A 20,652-nucleotide genomic window follows, 5' to 3' on the forward strand; every position below is an offset into this window, starting at 1 on the left:
CATCCATTATAGATAAGTCCTTGTCCTTGGCACATTAGAGGGACATGGCACAACAGAGCGCTCTCTCTGTGGCCCATCAGCAGCTCTTCTTCGATAGCTCTGTTGGTGGTTCTTTTGATTCATAAGATTACCCATATGCTCGCTTTAGAAATGCGCCACAAATGGAGGCTCCAGCTTCATGTGCATGGTGGAAGCACCAGGAAAGATTCTCATTTCCAAAGCTAAAAACCTTTCTGGTCTGACAACCCACTAGCCTACCTAGTGAAGGATGTTGTGACACGCCATAACCTCGGCCCCTCCATCATAACACAGAAGAAATTATTCCCAAATTATCCATATAGTTTTGCATTAAAAAATGATTGATTCAAAATACTCAAACATGCTTCCTGGCAAAAAGAACATACACTTCGCCTAGTCAGGTACTGGACCAGATTAAGGCATACATGATATAATTTTTCCATTGAAGACCTGCAAGTCCTCCACCAGACTGAAGGTACCCATAACAATAGCAAGTGTGCAGACAAGGAAGAGCTGATTCCTTGGTCAAAGCAGAACAACAGATCATCAATGTTGTAGGTACCACAGCAGGACTAGACGCTGACCAATCCCGGGCATATTTCAGGACTCTCTCATACCAGTAAGATGTAACCACACCCCTGAATCCTACAGGAACATGTAGCATTGAGCACCTTTCAAAGATCTGATCACAAGACTCCGAGACAAGCCCTGCGATCAAGAGAGACTTGGACATTTAAGCTTCACATGATGAGCCTTGAAGATAAAAGTTCCATAGGAAACACGAATGTACAAAGGTGCATCTAAATGTGATGCATTGGCTATCAAATGGCTTGCCAGAGAAAAGAGGCTTCTGAGAGATGAGCAAAGAAGCCAGTGTTATGCTTCTAATGTACAGATATTGGCAAGCCTCTCCTTCGTACAACCATCAAAAGGGTAAGCTGCAGGAACTGCTTCTTCGATCAAGCGGTCGCCGAAAGCTCACAACTGTAGATGGAATTGAGTCCCCCACAACCTTACTCAAATTTGCCCGCCTTGTTATTCTCTGCATTGTGCGGTGTAGACTCTGCCTAACAAGTCCATCCACAACCTTCTTTTCGGACAAAGCTCTTGTCATGCTCTGTGACCCATTTGCACAAACCATGTCTGCTTGTGTGCATTGCCTTTGTTGGGGACCTGAAAAGGCTTTAGCCCTCCGAAAGCTGTCCAAAGTGCGGGTTGCTCGTTTTTGTGCAAGTACACTTCCAAGCAGTGAGAGTTCCACTAGTGCCGGGATTACCCCTGCTGCTGCCATCGCTTCACGCTGTGTGGGACTATGGTGTGCTATCATCATCAACACATACACTGCCCTCTCCTGACATTTGGGCATCTCCATCCATTGTATCACATCAATAAGGACAGCATAAGCTAACTCCTTATGCTCAATCAAAGAATGACGACCAATATCTATTCCAGCTAAGTTGCCAAGTATTGCAAGAGCTTTTTCAGCCATGTTCATATCTGAAACAAGGTGTAAAATAAGGGGTACACAACCAGCTTCTACTATAGACTTCACATTACCAGCATGGATAGAGATATTGTAGAGAGCCCTGAGAGCATCTTTTCTGGTGTGCTCCTTGTGCATAAGGCTGACCAATAATGGGATGGATCCTGAGGCTCCAATCTCTGCCTTGTTTGCATCCAGAGCTGAAAGATTTAAGAAGAGTGTCACCACAGCAGCTTGCACCTCTGCATGCATACTCTGCAACAGCACTACCATCCTCTGCAAGGCCTTTTCCTTCACAATTGCTGCCTTATTTCTGAAGAACCCACAGACCACAAATGAGCTCCAGTTAAAACTGCATCGGGCAATGGTGGGCTTCCAACAATTTCCCCCCAATACAAAGATATAAAACCATGCACGCATATTATGCATGCATACACAGAAGTCAGAGAAGGTAAAAGAATAACAATCAGCTACTTTCAACTTCCTCTGTGCCATGAAAGCCACCCAGACACAAATTAAACAAAAAAGCCGATTCAATGTAGAAGCCTGATATCACATCCGGGACACTCAGCAATTTGTGTGCATCCATTCCATTGTCAAAATATAGCTTTCAACAGCAAATGGCGTTCTTTGCAAGCATTCAATACATATCTCTGGTGTATGCAAACATTCGAGGATAAATGGAGAAGAGCCTTCTAATCAAGTCCGTCGCATAAATCACAACAGCTAAAGTATGCCAAAGCACTTCAATGCCAACCACATACCAAATCCTGTGTGATCCTTTGCATGACTCATACCATTCACCAAAACACACTGCAGAACTCAAGCCTCTGAACAGGCAACTTTGAGGTCAATGAATGATAAAAGTGAGCATGAATGCAATCTTTAACAACGCTGGACCATCGGAACATGTGTGTGTAAGTGTGTAAGTGTGTGCGTGCATGGGTGTGTGTGTGTGTGTGTGTGTGTGTGTGTGTGTGTGTGTGTGTGTGTGTGAGAGAGAGAGAGAGAGAGAGAGAGAGCTTACACATCATTGCCCACAGCAAGATTGAGGAGAGCCAGAAGGGCAGTGCGTTGATGCTTAGGATGAGCAGAATGAAGTATGAAAATGAGAGGGGGGATGGCCTTAAGCTGCACGCCCAGAGTTACCCGTGCGATGGGGTCATCTTTGCAAAGGTCAAGCACTTCGTCAGCTGCAAGCCAGCGCTCTTCCAGACTGCCACGTTGAAGAGCGACCACAACCCTCTGCAATTCGCACAGCGTAGACAGCCTCAACTTCTTTAGCCCGCACACACTCATTGTCTCCCCTGCTTTGAAGCTTGCTGCTCTCTTTGGCAGTGCATGTTCCGAACATACTCTCCGATCCCCATCATCAGATATGCTACTGGCATTGTCATTGCCTGTGGTTCTCTCGCCGAGGTCATGCACATTTCCACACAAAAGACTGCTTTCTGCATTATCATCCATCTGTTTGTTTATCACCACTTCTTTGAAGCTTTCCACGACTGGCCTCATTCCTGACTCCTGCGCAAAACACTCTTTCAGGCATTAATGTGGGTAAAGTCTACCCAACTAGGAAGGCCCTCTCCTTACTGCTGTTCAATGCTACCTACAGGACTTACCCTGACAGGAAACGACTGTGCGTTCAAATCCTTGCAATGCATGCTGTGTACTTGAGTGCCCGGGTCGCTATTGTCTTCTTCCGATTTATTGCTAGGTGCATTGTTCTGCTCTACGATGCAGATAGAGCTCGAATGGCCCTGCTCATGGGCAGGCAAGATCCATGTAGGGAAGCGCATGCTCCAACCATTTGCATCATTGTCGCCCTTGCGCAGGCGGAACGAATTCGCTGACTGTTTGCAGCTCGAGTCACAAGTTTCATGATAAGAGATAACAGAAGCATTATTGCCGGAAGGGGCAAATTTGCGCCTATTTGGCCATAGTTTTCCGAAGAAAGAAGAGGAGGAAGCTGAAGAAGAACAGGCGGAGTCGAGAGGATCGGCTCTCAACCGTTGATGCTCAGGAATCAACGGCTCCGGATGGGCGAGGGGTGGCATTTGCGGGAAGAGAGCTGCCGCGAGCGAGCGAGCGAGCGAGCAGACTCAGCAGAGGAACGGTAGGAATCAGGAGTATTTAAACTCTGAGCTCGTGCGAAGAGAGGGTAGTACGCAAAAGCTGCCTAGAAGAGAGTGCAGAAGCAAGTGCGACTCTCCAAGCAGCGGCAATGGCGAACTCGCTCCCGCCCCCCGCGGCCCCGCCTTTACGACTGGATTCTCTTTCTGTTCCTCAGGATTGACAAGCATACGTGCAAAAAATCAAGAGATTGAAAAGAAGAAAACTACTGACGCTCATATTATCCAGAATTGAGGTATTCACTAGTTCGGAGCTACGGAAGCTTTCACTTAAAGAAATTGTCCCGCTCAGTGTTTTTGGATGGAAAGGGGGGTTCTAACTGCAGCACCCTCAATTGAATCTCGTCGACATAACCCCCCGTTGCACATCACATTAATCAGAAGTTGGAACATCAACCTGGACAGGAAACAGTGGATGTTCAAATTCAAAAAGTTGTGGATAAGTCAATTCAACCCAAGAAATCCATCCTCCTGTGGCTTATACTGCACAAAGCACTGTGGACAAGGGAGAAAAGCCTCAATGCAGGGCTATCCACGGGAACCTGTTTCAGATGCAATGTAGAAGTAGAGTCAGATGCAATGTAGAAGTAGAGTCTATATTTCATTTATTTTTAAATTGTCCTCAGTCTGCTGTCATTTTGTCCCCTATAAGTTCTCTACTCAAAAAAACAGTCTCTTGGAGACAACTCTTACTAGGCGACTCTATAGGCATGTTGTCCTGCTATTGGAACCTACCTAGGGCTGATTTCTTATGAATTATCTGGAAATTAAGAAACAGTTATGTGTTTAATGTGGCTTATCGGGCTCCCAGCTTCTAAGCTCTCTTTGTGGATTTCAATCTACAAGTGTTCAAAACAAAAATTAATGGAGCCAACCTCTACTATCTGAGGAACTAGATCATTAAAGATGTAGAGAAAGCACACCAGGCAATGGAAGCTGAGGAACTTGAACTCCCCATCAACAAGAGAAAGCTAGTGAAAATCACGAACATGCTGGCTGCAAATCTTGAAGCCTCTCGGGTGGTGTTCGAGGCTATCTCCAAAGCCGGAAGCGGAAAGCATGCTAACGAAGCACATGGTGGGTGCCATGGCATGCCATGCAAGAAGCCTGCAGGATGCAAGGGTCGTCCTCACGGGGGTGGATACATGCAGTCGGCAAGAGGTAGATCAAGCGGAAGGTGGAAGGGGTGGTCTGGCTGAGGGAAGTATGGGCTACGTGGGCTACTGTATTCATAGGTGGACAGTGGGGCAGCTCTAATAGGAGCTTGCAGCTAGCAAGAGACAGATAAGGGGCCTGTGGGGTGGGAAGTGGGAGGTAGCGAGTGGGTCTAGCAGAGGGCAGTGCCCTTAGCAACTATATAGGTGGGCTGCTATATACAGCAGCGTGCACAGGGTGACAATGGGCGGCTTCATTTCTCACAGCATCCAAGTACTAGAGCCCGTCAAATCAAACACCCATTACGTATTTGCATCCTCCGTCAGGATTTAGCCATTCTCCTTCAGCCCATGCTCCTATTAGATGGCTTCAATATATGGAGTGGCAAGGACAATCATTGCTCACAATGTTAGCTTCAATGGGTTCTTAATGATGCAAGTTGTATCCACGAAACTCTTCAGGGGTATGAGGCAGAGGCATTGGGTAGCCGAAATATCCTTCGAATAGGACTGCCTATGGTTGGGCACATTGGACATAGTAAAAGGAGCTGCCCTTGCTTATGATGAGTGAACAATGGCTAATGGTCGTAGTGGCAAAAACAACGAGTGGTTGATTGGGAAACATTGCATCTTTGAGAAAATTCAGTAATGTACCCTCGAACCTTCCAAAATGAGTGGAAACGTGAGCTACCTTTTGAGAATGTGAGCTACCTTTGCAGCACAGCCTATGTTTAATAAGTGGAAATGTGAGCTATCCTTTGGACTATGCTAAACATAGTGACAAAATTTTGAAATTTTGTGCAAATTTTTGCTATTTTACACCTTCCCTGTGCGTTTTTCTAATACTATTTACTCTTCCTCTCAACCAATATTTTTGAACTTCCAAGGGGCACAATTGTAAGTTGACACACTCTCTAACATTGCCTATGAGAGTTTCACCTCTTATTGGCAGCAGGGTGCATTGCCTCTATGTGAGTGTCTCTGCACGCATGGGCTGGTGTTCACAGCAGCCAAATTTTTTTCCATAGCCGAATATTGTGTAGTATTGAAGGGTGGGTGTTTTTGCTTTTTGCTTGGCGAAACAACTTGAAATCTTTTTATGTGTTGTCTCTCACATGATTCTGTGCTATAGTTCAATGTTGCAATGTGGATCATATATAATGCACGTCATGGTTGACAATCGATCAAAGCAAGCTCAAGGAGTTGGAAAAGGAATTCAAACTGAGGTTGGGCATGCTGATGTGTTGTTTTTGATGCCTGTAGGTGCTACTTGCTATCGGCTCATATGTCACACTATTAGCAAGCATGGCAAGCCAATTGCCCTCACCATAACGCATAGACATTAATAGCATGCTTTTGTGGTTTATCCAATAATAGATGGGAGCACAGACCTTAGGTTTCTTCTTGCTATTCCATCCAGATTAGATGTTTCCCAACTCTTTCTTCTGCTCTCTTCCTTTTTGTGGTTTGCAATATGCTTTATCACCAATGGTTTAGGGTTTTGCGAGCACATGCAACAGTGAATGTACCCTACGAATAGCTCATGAACAACCGACAAGCAAAGACAACAGAATTGCACAAGTTAGTTGCATGCTTATTTTAGGGAGATGCACTTTAATTGGCCAATCACGTTTCGATTTCTAGGGTGGAGAAGCAATCAAAAGACAATGAAGAAATGTCCCAAGAATCTGACATGCCACTAGGGATTCTTGATCGTCTGGGGTGTGTGCATGTCTGCAACAAAAGAGTAGGGGTATGCAATGGCCTATCCTTGCACCTTGAAGGTAGATGACATTATGCGCGAAGTTGAGAGGAAATTCTTGCACCTCGATGACATATGAGATAATGACAGAAGCTGAGAGGAGAAATTGAATTTCATCATGATATGATTGTAAGTCACAGGTTCTTCCCAGATGCATATCTATACTATTATAAAAGGGGGAGGGATTCTCGCCCCCATCCCCTTCACACGTGGTGCTCTTGGGAGCATTCAGTGAGTGAGAGCGACGGAAATTTATTGAGTGCATCGGGTGAGTGAGAGAGAGAAAGAGTTTATCGAGCGCATCCGACAAGTGAGAGTGAGAGGAAATTTATGGATAAAACTAATGATGGGAATTTATGGTGGCGTTTAAATTTACTTCGCGTGAGAAGTGCTTTAAGTCGCGAGAAAGAGAACTAACTCCTGAGAGCGACCTGCACCAGAAATGTGTGTGTGTGTGTGTGTGTGTGTGTGTGTGTGAGAGAGAGAGAGAGAGAGAGAGAGAGAGAGAGAGAGAGAGAGAGAGAGAGAGAGAGAGAGAGAGAGAGAGAGAGAGAGATACAAAGCAACTCCTGCTCTAAGTTTGACACGAGAGAGAGAGAGAGAGAGAGAGAGGAGAGAGAGAGAGAGAGAGAGGAAGAAGAAAAGAAGAAGAAGAGAATTTTAACGTCGTAGGAAACTATCCCAAGAGACCTTAAAGATCTAGCCAACGAGGAGAGAGAGAGGTTGCCAATGCGCGCGATGAAAGGGGGGGGGGGGGGGGGGGGGGGGGGGGGGGGGGGGGGGGGGAGAGGTTCCCAATGCACGTGATGAAGGGGGAGAGAGAAATCTCTTTGATCATTCAAGTTGCAATTATTGTTCCAATCATTACGCCTAATCACTAGGCTTCAAGGTGATATCTCATTAGTCATGAGTGGTGGCATCCGCTTCTTTCTTAACGGGCAATAGGCTCCAGTGCTGCATGTGCAACCACGAAACTTGAAGAAGGCTGCCTCAAAAGCCAACAGCTTTTGGAAATCTGATTCAACAGCTCTCAATAGGTTTGTGGATCCAAAAGTGGTTGCTTCTATATGCACAGCCTACAATACTTCTATGTCATTATAGGTGATGATGACGATGATCGAAATTGGATGACTCGGAAAGATGTAGGATTGCCCATTAATGAGGGCCTAGCTGGCGGGGGATTTGTCTACCTATAGCTACATCCAATCAATGGTCGTCGGCATGGCTTGCATGAGGTTAAGAGCATAGAGGTGCCTTGATCTTCGCATATAGAATAGGGGGACTTGGGTGTTTACAGGTAACTTGAAATCTGTAGTTTCGATGTTGTATCTGTCTCTGCAGCAATCTATCGCGGTTAGGATTAGCCTCCTTCATCAGTGAGAGGGACATTTTTGTGGGTGGGTCATTGGGGGGGGGGGGGGGGGGGGCTCATGCGACCTGGCGAACTGTGTGTGAGAAAGAGAGAGGCCATCAGAGGCAGCCGGCCATACTAGTCTACACTATATATAATGGAGGGAAGGATTTTGCGAGGGGAGGGGGACTGAGACATGGCACTTTCTCCTCAGTCCGACGCTCTCTGGACAGTGCTCTATGAGTGAACAATGAGAGAGAGAGAGAGAGAGAGAGAGAGAGATCCGCCATCGAAGATAGTTCTTTGTACCTACAAGCATGTGAAAAAGAGAGAAAGTAGAGAGATATTGCATGTGCAATGAGTGAGTGTCTCTTTGTGTGTACCTGACCTTTAACGAGTAATGACATTCAACCACGAACAGAAGCAGTGGGAGGTCTCAAGAGAAGTTAGCGAGATTCTGATAAAAATGTTGCGGCGAAAATGGATGCACTATGCACTTGCCAGGGGCTCGCACACGCCATAGCCACACAAGCTTACAAGCTTCTCCTTCATCTGGTGATGAGTCCTGAGAGAGTCCACGATGGCAAAGTCCTATCCTATTGAAGTGCAATCTCACCACCCTCGCTCTACCAGATCATCTCCCCTTGCACATCAATGCCTAATCATCCCCACTTCTAGCTTGGTTGTGTTGCACTTCTTCTCTCAAAGATTTTGATGCCATGTCATCTACGTGATATGACTAGGACGATCAGTGGTCCATGTCAACAGGTAAGACAATAGGATTGCATTATGCTTAGTTGTAAACCTAATGCAAAGGAGGCTCCAGGCCACATGGTAACATCGTGCTTGACTCTGCCTTGTTGGACATGTATCTGAGATGTGGTGCACTTCATTAAGAACAAAAAGTCCTTGAGGAGCTTCAGGTCTGGGATGTCGTCTCTTGGAATGCACTGATTGTCGGATATGCCCAACTTGGGTAGCGCCAAGAAGCTCCATCTTGTTTTTGGTGGATGCAACGGGAGGGTGTCTCTCCAAATGCAATCACATATGCTTGCATCTTGAAGGAATCACAATGAGGAAGCTTTGGGCTATTTGCAGCAGATGCAGAGTGAGGGCATCTGTTTAAATGCAATCACCTACACTTGCAATCATGTTGGGGATGTCGTCTCTTGGAATGCGTTGATTGTGGGTGGTGCCCAAGATGCTGATATGGCCAAAATAATTCACGATGATATTGTTAGTCAGTGGTTGTTGAAAGAAAACGTCGTGATTGGCAATGTCTAGGATGACATGCATGCCAAATGTGGTGCACTTCATGAAGCACAAAAGTACTCAAGGAGCTTCTGCTCCAAGATGTGTGTCTCTTAGAATGCACTGATTGCAAGGTATGCCCAGCTTGGGCATGGCCAAGAAGCCCTGGGCTGATTGTGGGTGGTGCCTAAGATTCTGATATGGCCAAAAGAATTCACGATGATATTGTTAGTCAGTGGTTGTTGAAAGAAAATGTCGTGATTGGCGCTGTCAAGGTCGACATGTATGGCTATCCCTTCCCAATAACGACCAACTTCTTGGCGAAGTTGTTTGCGGATGATTCACTTCTCTTTCTCAAAGCCTGTTCTCAGGTGATCAGAAACGCGCTAGATATTGTGCAAATGTTTGCAGCGACGTTGTCGTGCTGTGACATGTACATAGTGGGAACACATGCTACAAGAGTTATCTTGTAACTTTTTAGATACATAATTATATTTCCTATAATGTACATATGAATATGTAAGTATAAAAATAAGCTTTCTATCTCATCTTATTATTTATCTCAAGGGTAATGTATTCTTACTTTACCATCAAAAAATACTATGGGAAAAGTGTCAATAGCTCCGCCTCTTTAACTTGGGGCAAAAAGCATTGATTCTTTATTTCTACTATTTCATTATCATCTCACACCCTAGCTATATCCTATATCTAGGGTAAACTCCAATATATATATATTCTATGTATTTTTTATACTTTTCTTATATTTGTTTTTAAATAGCTACTAGGAGAGAATCAAATCCTAGTGGGACACTAGGTGGCATGATTTCAAAGATACACTTATTTTAATGCATTATTTCAAGCATGGTTACAAAAATTTGTCAAGGAGAAATGTCATGCTTTCATATGGGGAGGTGTCCTTGGGAATTAAATGAAAGTCAAGGCTAAGGAGACCACATGAAGACTTTTGCTGCCATAAATGGACCCTATTTTGATGAATTTTTTACACAAGGTTCCAATCCGAATTGGAGAATGATTTTAAAATGAAAATCGTAGCTAATGAACTGAAGTTTTTGCCCATATTTTTATTTTTTTATTTGGAGCTACGGTTGAGGAGATATGATCAAAATACTGGACCCCAGTCTGCCCACATCATGCAGGGACAGCTCATTTCCAACTTTTCCAATTCCTGTTCACACTGGCTCCTCTCTTCTTGTGTAAACCCTTTTGGGTTCCCTTCACCTATAAAAGGGGACCTCTTCTTCGTTGGAAGGGACTCAAGCATTCAAGCCATTGATGAGAGGAATTCTCGAGGGAGTGAGTAGTAATGCCTAATTGTACTTAGCCATTAACATAAGTCCAAGCCTACACTTTCTCCTAGAGGGAGACTAGCCATTCTTGCAACAAGCTAACCTTGGAAGATCAACTCTAATCAAAGAAGGTCTTGCACTTGGTGTATCAATCAAAGTGGAATTATCCACTCTTCTTCTCTCTCCATCAATAATGGTGCCAAAAGGTTTGTCAAGTAAGATGTGTTCTACATTGATGTTTTCTCGATTTCTTGTTGTTTTCTTTTTCATCTCTAATCCAACATATATATATATATATATATATATATATCTAATATTATCTCCTTAACCAAATCTATCTCTCTCATTCTTAGTAATTCATCCTCTCTAGGTTCTCTTTGCTACAGGTACATCTCTCCCCGCAGTATCTTTATTGCTTACAGGCAAGAATAGGGCTTGGGAGGAAAACTTCTCATCTCTTCACTTCTCTCATATCTACATTTCTCACATACTATCCTAGATGAATAACCCACATGATGATCATTTCTATCGCTTTCACTCTGTACGATCTATTAGAATTAACGTATGGATTAGCCGTAAAATACACTTTCAACAACGTATAGTGTTTCTCTTCGGCCCTGAAAGGCTCAATGAAATACTTCTATCGCCGGATCCCATCATACTACCTCTTATAGACTATAATTTTTCTTTTGATGTAAGCGTAGTTATCTTGCTATGAACCAAGAGGATTTGTACACACAATTAATCCCAATCACTAGATAAAATATATATATTATGGTAAGCACAAAACTACAATTCCAAAGAACAATTCGTAGCCTATTTGGTCAGCCAAGATTGAATGCCATTAACTCATCCATTAACCCTTTCATATTACCCATGATACGCTATGACCATAGCCTTGATGTTTTCATCTTCGTATTGTTTTGACATTCTCTTTTGCGTTCTTCCTTTGTGTGTGTGAATGCAAGAGAGAAAGAGTGAGTCTTCTTTGGTTGAACTTCTTTCCAAACCCTAGTCTTCATGGCATCTATGGTTTAACTCCTTCATATAGTTTTTGTTGAGTTCTCTCACAAACTCTCACAGCCATAAGCCCGGTGCTTTCCTGGCAAGACCGCAAATTTCTCGACATATTTTTGGTGAACCCGACGCGAAACTGCCAGGGTGAGAGTTTGTGGGTAACCATGGGTGATCATGTTGAGCAACAGGGTATGCATTTTGACCCAGCAACAATGCAAATGCTTCAAGCATTTGCAATGTTCATGCAACAACAACATGCTACTAAAAGAAGGGAGATTTCAGCAACGAAAGCCATACAAGCGGTCGTCAACAGAATGGATCAGTTCAATGGCAGAGATGTAACCAAGTACTTACGCGAGTATATGAAGGAGATGGAGTTGCATCGCGTGTCAGAAGGTGAGATGATTCAAAGCTTTGAGCTAGTTGTTGCTCCAGAAATTAGGGAGCATGTTAGGGCAATTAAAGATGGGCATGGGAGAAATTGGGAAGAACTCAAAGTAGCTTTAAAGGAGGAATATTTCATGGAGGACTCGGAGAGAGTGACCAAAAGGACATTCTTAGAATGGGTAGTCAAGCCAAAGCAAGGACTATCAATAACAGAGCTACTTAGGGAATTTGAGCGGCGCTATGCACAACTCACTAGGACAGAAAGGGCCACACTAGATGCAGAGAAGACAGATCTTTTCTTACAAGCTGCAGGTAAAGAGTTTCAAGAAAATTTGGAGCTTCTTCTTGAAGATAAAGATGCTGAGCAAGGACTAAAGACCGACTGGAATGAGGTTGAAGGTGCTGTCTCACTGCTTGCCAAACGACAAAGAAGAAGGGACAAGATGGTAGTAAACACTACAAGTCCTTCCACCTCAACTTCTGACAAAATGGTAAAGCCTACTTTTATCGCTCCTAAGTTTGATGAGTCCATGCTAGATGAGCTTGTGAAGGGAATGCGTGACTTGAAGGTGAAGTTTGCAAAGCTTGAAGAAAAAGGCCAACCATCAGGGCCACTTCCTAGGCAAAGACAACAGCCCAAAGAAGGGTTTGTTAATAGATGTATTTGGTGTGATAGTACAGACCATGTAAGAAGGGATTGTGATGATTTTAGTGATGCTTTGTCAAAAGATGTTGTCTTTTTTAAGGATGGTAAAATCCACTTAAGAGAGACAGGTCTACCCTTGAGAACTAACTTTGGGAAGGGGGGAATGCAAACCTTAGTTGAAGATATGGCAACCAAGCATGCCACCTCTTCAGTTGAGGCAGCTACTTATGGAGTAAAAATTGAACATTTTTGTGATGAAGAAGTGAGTGACCATCATGGTCAAATTTGGCCAAATGTCATGCAATTAGCTAAAAAGGGAAAGCTTACAAAAGAGATTCTACATGAAGCAGGTGATTGCATACGTCTAGAAACAGGATGGAATGATCCAGTGGACTCATTGTCAGTGCATGCCTACATTACAAAATGCCAACAAAATGAGGCAATTGTAGAAGAGAAGCGCAGACGTGAGAATGCTGATGAAGGACCATCAAAAAGAGCTTCTAGAAGTGGGGGAAGAAGCGACTCAATGCCTTCTCAAACACCCTCAACACAAGGAGCATCTCCACCTGAAGTACTCATGGAGGAGTCTACAACAGGAAAGAAGAAAGAGCCAATGAAAGGTAAGACAAAAGGCCCAACTTATAAACTACAATCTGATATTGAGGTTGCTACAGATTTAAAGAAAGTCTTGGAGGAAAGGATCTTGAATAGCAAGATTGAGTTTACTCTGGGAGAAGTTCTTGGCATTGCAAAGCGTGAATTCCATGAGGAGATCATTGACATCATCAAGAGAAAGAGGCAAACCCTTGCTGAAGTTTCTCGTCCACAGGTTGAAGGGGAAACCTCAAAGACACAAGGGATGCAACTGCAAAATAAGGAGAATGATGGAGCTGTGGTAGGATGCTACCAATCTAGTGGGAGAGTGAAGCAAGTGTATTTCTCAAATGATGATGAAGAAGTTGAAGATATTCCTAGGAGTTACTATTCACGAAGTCATTGGGCAAGGGCTACTACAAAAACTTTGGTCAAGGTAGGTGATCTTGAAGAGCCATTTGTTGCCTTGATTGACCATGGTTCAGAAATAAACATAATGTCAAAGAGTCTCTACAACAAGTGCAAATGGCCGATGGACACAGATCATGGCTGGATGGTAAAAGTGGCAAACAATTCATCCGGTGAATTGTATGCAGCATGTCCAGGTGTGAAGGTAACAATAGGTGATGTAAAGATTGACCAAAACTTCTTTGTACATGATACATCTTCATATCATCTCATCCTTGGATAGCCCTACATTGTGGGAGTTCGAATGGAAACAAAGGTAATGGACGATGGTTCAGCATATGCTAGGATACGTAGCAAAGATGGTAAACGTGCTGTCCAATTCCTCACTGTTTGTGTAAACCATGAAAGAAATCGTGACAACCTCAGAGAACATCCTCTACCAAAGGTGAGCAAAGAGTTTCATGATCATAGAGAAATGATGGGTTTTGGCCAAGTACCATTGTAAAGCGGGATTGCAGTGGTACAGAAAGAAAAAGGGTCTCGCCTTATCCAAAAATAGGTGAAGCATTTTCAACGAGCTCCTTGGTAACAAAGAATGGATCAGTATGTTTTACAAAACTTGAAGATTTGAAGAGATGTGAGAAGCAATATGTGCATAATGTACAAATAGGCATGAAAAAGAGTGGGTTGCTAGAGCCTACTGAAAATGTTTTAGGTTTGTGTGAACAAGTTTCTTTCGTAGATACTATGGGTGAGCTTGATGCTATAATGAGGTCTAGTTTGCATCTTGAAAATGAAGTTGTGGAAGTTTGCTCTATGGAAATGTATCAAGTAATAGAAGCCTTTAAAGAAAGCCAAACAGTAGGCCCAGAAGTCCATGTTGAAACTAAATACAAGAGTGTAGCAAAGAAGGTGAAACCAGTAGCTTCACCCTTACCACCCAACAACAGGGAAAAGATTGAACAGGCTTCTTTACAACCAAGTTTGCGGAATCCTAAAAAGATCGGGCATACCTTCACAAAGGAGTCTTTTCAAGAGTTGCAGATTGGTTGCGAGGAGTTTCTAACACAGGAGGAGACAAAGTGCTTCAAAGAAATGCTTTCAAAGCATGGTAAGGCTTTTGCATTTGAGCCACATGAGATAGGATGTGTTGATCCTTATATTGTAGCTCCTATGGTAATTTTCACAATACCTCATGTGCCTTGGAATCTGCGGCCTATTCCGGTTCCAAAGGCTCATTTGCCAAAGTTAGTAGAGCTACTGAATGAGAAAATCAAAATGGGAATCTTGGAGCCTTCTTGTGCTCCATACTCAAACAGGTGGTTCACAGTTCCAAAGAAGAATGGTTCTCTACGCTTCATCCAAGATATGCAACCAGTGAACAAGGTGACAATTAGAAATGTAGGTACAGGTCCAATTGTGGATGAATTTGCAGAGGCGTTTGCAGGGAGAGCAATCTACTCAATGGGGGATCTCTACTCAGGGTATGATCAATTTCAGCTTGCAATCGAAAGCAGAGACTTGACAACCATGAGGACACCTTTGGGTTTGGTAAGGATGTGTACCTTGCCACAGGGAGCAACCAACTCGGTTGCACATATGATGAATGGGATGAATAAGGTCTTACGTGACTTTATTCCTCAAATCACAATGCCTTTCATTGATGATTTGCCTATCAAAGGATGTGAAGAAAGTGACAAAGATGAAGCTTTGGATCTCAAGGGATGTCGCAGGTTTGTGGTAAATCACATAAATGATTGTGATAAAATTTTGTCTAGGTTGGAAGAAGTGAATCTTACATTGTCAGGGAAAAAGTCTATGTTTGGTGTCAATGAAGTGCTCATTGTGGGGCACATGTGCGGGCCATATGGTAGGAAACCTTGTCCATCAAAGGTAGATGCCATCCAAAGAATGAAAGAAACATGCACTAGCATCACTGAGGTTAGAAGGTTTCTTGGAGCATGTATCTTCTATGTTATTTGGATTCCACATTATGCACATGTAGCTGATCCTCTTTATCAGCTGCTTAGAAAGAATCAAAAGTTTAAATGGACAGAAGCACATGTAAAATCCATGAAAAAGCTAAAGGAGTTATTCCAGTCAGCAACGACTTTGAGAAAGGTAGACTATGAGTGTCAAAGGCCAGTGATTGTGACAGTAGATACCAGTCCTACAGGGATTGGATGGGCAATAGGGCAAGATGACAAAGAAGGACACAGGTATGTGGTAAGATTTGGAGCAAAGGTACTAAGTGCTCGCCAAAGAAACTATCCACAGATAAAGAGAGAGTTATGGGGTATGGTTACAGCCTTGAAAAGTGGAAAAGAGTACCTAATTGGTGCATGTGTGGTTGTAGAAACAGATTGTCTACCACTTCTTGGGATGATTACAAGCTGCTCAACACCAGACATTGCTATGTTGCGGTGGATTGCCTACATTAAGTCCTTAAATCCCGAGTTTAAGCACATTGCAAGGTAAAACAATACAGTGGCAGATATGCTATCAAGGGCAAGGTATGAAGATGAGTCACAAATGATTGATGAGGGAGATGATGTAGGCACAAAATTCTATTCTATCTCTCATGTCAAAGGTAACAATGTCTGCATGACTAATTCACTTGAATTGTTCTTGAAAGATCTTTATGAAGGTGATTGGCTTTCTATTGGAAGGTACTTGAGTACTCTAACAAAACAGGATGATTGGTCTGAACAAGAATTCAAGAGGATACGCAGGAAAGCATATGGGTACTTTTTAAGGGATGGTTACTTGTGGAAGCATCCTAAGCAAAAGGGTGCTACACCACAACGGGTTATATGTAAAAAAGAGACTCAAGTAAAGCTCATGCAAGAGTTTCATGAGAGTCTATGGGCTGGACACAGGGGTGTGTGGGCAACCTTCTCCAAGTTGAAAGAAAAATACTGGTGGAAGGGTATGTATAAAGATGTATCTCAGTTTGTAGAGTCATGTGTAACTTGTCAAATGTATTCAAATGTTCGACATCGTGATGGATTGCACCCTACATATCCACTAGCCATGCACTATAAATGGGTTGTGGATCTAGTCACGATGCCTTTAGGACTCTGGCAGATGAGATACTTGGTTCTTGCACGAGAGGACCTAACTAACCAGGTTGAAGGAAGAGCATTAAGAGCTAAGACCACAGAAGCTGTGTGCAAATTCCTTCTTGATGAGGTGATTTGCCGTTATGGTTGTGTGGGAAAAATCACTGCAGATCGAGGTGAACTGGATGCCGAAGAAGCAAGGGAGTTCTTTTCTAGATTAGGGATCAAGCTTTCTCTTACTACAGCTTACAACCCTGAAGGCAATGGAAAAAGTGAAAGAGGGCATCCTCCTATCATCAAAGCTTTGGCCAAGGCTTGCGAAGGAAGAGTTGGTGAGTGGCCAAAACTGTTACCATATGCTTTATGGGCTGATCGTACAACACATAGCTCAGTAACTGGCTGCATGCCTGCGGAGCTAATGTATGGTCAAAAGCCAGTGATGCCGATTGAGGATACAATTCCCACATGGAATGTACTACCTTGGCAAGAGGGGCTTAGTAGGGAAGATCTCCTTGCATTGCGCATAAGGCAACTAGAGAGAAGACCTGGAGACATTGAGACTGCAAAAGAACGACTCAAAAATGCAAGATTGAAAAACAAGGACTACTTTGATAAGCGACATCGGCTCAGGAGCAAAGCAATTGACAAAGGTGACTGGGTTTTAGTGTATGATAGTAGCCTTGATAACCAACACACAGTCATGCGTAAGTTTTCAAAAAGATGGTTTGGACCATATGTTGTAAAACATGTGCATGAAAATGCTACTTACAGCTTGTCTGAACTAGATGGCACAGAAGTAAAGATTCCCATTGCAGAAAAAAGGATCAAAATGTTTAAGAGAAGAGGAGACAATGATCCAGAAAATGCTGATGAGCAAGAAGAGCAAAACACAGGTGAAGATCAAAGTGAAAATGAAGCTCTGGAATCATCCAGTGAAGATGAAAGCAAGGAAGATGTACAAGAGGGCTGATCTTACAAAGAAATAATTTGGCACATACCGGAGGATGTGCAGGTTTAGAGGGGGTGGATGTCGTGCTGTGACATGTACATAGTGGGAACACATGCTACAAGAGTTATCTTGTAACTTTTTAGATACATAATTATATTTCCTATAATGTACATATGCATATGTAAGTATAAAAATAAGCTTTCTATCTCATCTTATTATTTATCTCAAGGGTAATGTATTCTTACTTTACCATCAAAAAATACTATGGGAAAAGTGTCAATAGCTCCGCCTCTTTAACTTGGGGCAAAAAGCATTGATTCTTTATTTCTACTATTTCATTATCATCTCACACCCTAGCTAGATCCTATATCTAGCGTAAACTCCAATATATATATATTCTATGTATTTTTTATACTTTTCTTATATTTCTTTTTAAATAGCTACTAGGAGAGAATCAAATCCTAGTGGGACACTAGGTGGCATGATTTCAAAGATACACTTATTTTAATGCATTATTGCAAGCATGGTTACAAAAATTTGTCAAGGAGAAATGTCATGCTTTCATATGGCATGAGCTGTCCTTGGGAATTAAATGAAAGTCAAGGCTAAGGAGACCACATGAAGACTTTTGCTGCCATAAATGGACCCTATTTTGATGAATTTTTTACACAAGGTTCCAATCCGAATTGGAGAATGATTTTAAAATGAAAATCGTAGCTAATGAGCTGAAGTTTTTGCCCATATTTTTATTTTTTTATTTGGAGCTACGGTTGAGGAGATATGATCAAAATACTGGACCCCAGTCTGCCCACATCATGCAGGGACAGCTCATTTCCAACTTTTCCAATTCCGGTTCACACTGGCTCCTCTCTTCTTGTGTAAACCCTTGTGGTTTCCCTTCACCTATAAAAGGGGACCTCTTCTTCCTTGGAAGCGACTCAAGCATTCAAGCCATTGATGAGAGGAATTCTCGAGGGAGTGAGTAGTAATGCCTAATTGTACTTAGCCATTAACATAAGCCCAAGCCTACACTTTCTCCTAGAGGGAGACTAGCCATTCTTGCAACAAGCTAACCTTGGAAGATCAACTCTAATCAAAGAAGGTCTTGCACTTGGTGTATCAATCAAAGTGGAATTATCCACTCTTCTTCTCTCTCCATCAATAATGGTGCCAAAGGGTTTATCAAGTAAGATGTGTTCTACATTGATGTTTTCTTGATTTCTTGTTGTTTTCTTTTTCATCTCTAATCCAACATATATATATATATCTAATATTATCTCCTTAACCAAATCTATCTCTCTCATTCTTAGTAATTCATCCTCTCTAGGTTCTCTTTGCTACAGGTACATCTCTCCCCGCAGTATCCTTATTGCTTACGGGCAAGAATAGGGCTGGGGAGGGAAACTTCTCATCTCTTCACTTCTCTCATATCTACATTTCTCACATACTATCCTAGATGAATAACCCACATGATGATCATTTCTATCGCTTTCACTCTGTACGATCTATTAGAATTAACGTATGGATTAGCCGTAAAATACACTTTCAACAACGTATAGTGTTTCTCTTCGGCCCTGAAAGGCTCAATGAAATACTTCTATCGCCGGATCCCATCATACTACCTCTCATAGACTATAATTTTTCTTTTGATGTAAGCGTAGTTATCTTGCTATGAACCAAGAGGATTTGTACACACAATTAATCCCAATCACTAGACAAAATATATATATTATGGTAAGCACAAAACTACAATTCCAAAGAACAATTCGTAGCCTATTTGGTCAGCCAAGATTGAATGCCATTAACCCTTTCATATTACCCATGATACGCTATGACCATAGCCTTGATGTTTTCATCTTCGTATTGTTTTGACATTCTCTTTTGCGTTCTTCCTTTGTGTGTGTGAATGCAAGAGAGAAAGAGTGAGTCTTCTTTGGTTGAACTTCTTTCCAAACCCTAGTCTTCATGGCATTTATGGTTTAACTCCTTCATATAGTTTTTGTTGAGTTCTCTCACAAACTCTCACAGCCATAAGCCCGGTGCTTTCTTGGCAAGACCGCAAATTTCTCGACAACGTCAGGGTCAAAGTGCAATATTGAAAAATCAAGATTGATCTCTCTCTCAAAAGATGACTCGGTCGATTTGGCAATGTGGTATGGGGAGATTGTATCCAAAGGAACAGTGTTTAGACACCTAGGAGCCCCTCTAGCGGTGGATATAACCCACAAGCAAATATTCTCATGGGTGCTGGATAAGATAAGGAGCAAGCTGCGAAGGTGGGAGTATGTACTCCTCCCTTTTGAGAGCAGATTGAAAGTGATCAACTCGTATATGATTCCATATCATTCAATGCCCCACTGCTCAAGATAGCCAAATGCAACAGAAAGGAGTTCCTTAAACCGATGAAGAGATTCCTATTAAAAAAAAGAGGCGCAATGCCTTGGCAATGGGAAAGCTAGGAGTCCATTAGCGAGGCCGGTTGGGCGGCGAGGGAGTCTCTAAATTCTTAACCCTAGTACTCACGCGGAGGCCCAATGTGCCAAGTTTGCAGCTGCAATCACAAAGCAAGATCAAACCTGTGTCAGATTGGTTCTCTCCCGTCAACAAACAATGGGGCAAGCAATGGCCAGAGGCAAGATGGGTGTCAATAGTTGAGAACATCTGGTGCCCAAGTTGGCCACTTAGGATGAAGGTCTTTATTTGGAAATTGATCTGAGGGGCCTTGCCGACTAGGGTGAAGGTCTGAGTTAGAGGTATTGGGCCAAATAGATTCCCACAATGCAAATCTGCAAGTGAGAACCCCCTCACTTGTTCAAGGACTATCCGAGGATATGTGGCATGGCAGGGAAGATTTGCAAGTGGATTCAAAAGACATGGAAGATTGGGTCCTACAAGAACGATCTTTTTTTTTTGGGGGGGGGAGGGGGAAGGCAATCACCAACCAATCACTCCTCATCCAGTACTCAAATCCTCAGGTTCTATTACTTTAAACACGTCTAGAAGGCCAGGAACGGTCAACTGTTCAAGAACCGCATTGAAACAGCAAGGTTTATGGAGATTATTTAGGAAAGAAAGGTTGCAATTATTGCTATTGGGAAAAGGAGAATTTTTGAAGAGTGGGATACGGTGGT

At 42.8% G+C, this 20,652-nt stretch overlaps 1 protein-coding gene across 1 annotated transcript; it reads right to left on the reverse strand.

Moving 5' to 3' along the window:
- Positions 1-311: 311 nt before the first annotated feature.
- Positions 312-3,808, reverse strand: LOC147432222 (uncharacterized). The gene is made up of 3 exons (XM_086492195.1): positions 3,124-3,808; positions 2,529-3,025; positions 312-1,814 (listed from the first exon to the last, which is right to left on the reverse strand). The coding sequence occupies exons 1-3, from the start codon at positions 3,556-3,558 to the stop codon at positions 944-946; spliced, it is 1,803 nt and encodes a 600-aa protein (XP_086348321.1). The 5' UTR covers positions 3,559-3,808; the 3' UTR covers positions 312-943.
- Positions 3,809-20,652: the final 16,844 nt, after the last annotated feature.

Source organism: Adiantum capillus-veneris, chromosome 20 (genome assembly GCF_014529385.1).
Source record: "Adiantum capillus-veneris isolate H3 chromosome 20, ASM1452938v2, whole genome shotgun sequence".
NCBI classification, from domain to species: Eukaryota; Viridiplantae; Streptophyta; class Polypodiopsida; order Polypodiales; family Pteridaceae; genus Adiantum; species Adiantum capillus-veneris.

What these genes read in the sequence shown, in the direction of transcription:
- LOC147432222 (XM_086492195.1), bottom strand. Translation starts at nt 3,558, where the DNA reads ATGCCACCCCTCGCCCATCCGGAGCCGTTGATTCCTGAGCATCAACGG. An exon ending in CACAGTCGTTTCCTGTCAGG is followed by an intron (nt 3,026 to 3,123) that starts GTAAGTCCTGTA and finishes TGTTTTGCGCAG; the next exon opens with GAGTCAGGAATGAGGCCAGT. An exon ending in CTTGCTGTGGGCAATGATGT is followed by an intron (nt 1,815 to 2,528) that starts GTAAGCTCTCTC and finishes TGGGTTCTTCAG; the next exon opens with AAATAAGGCAGCAATTGTGA.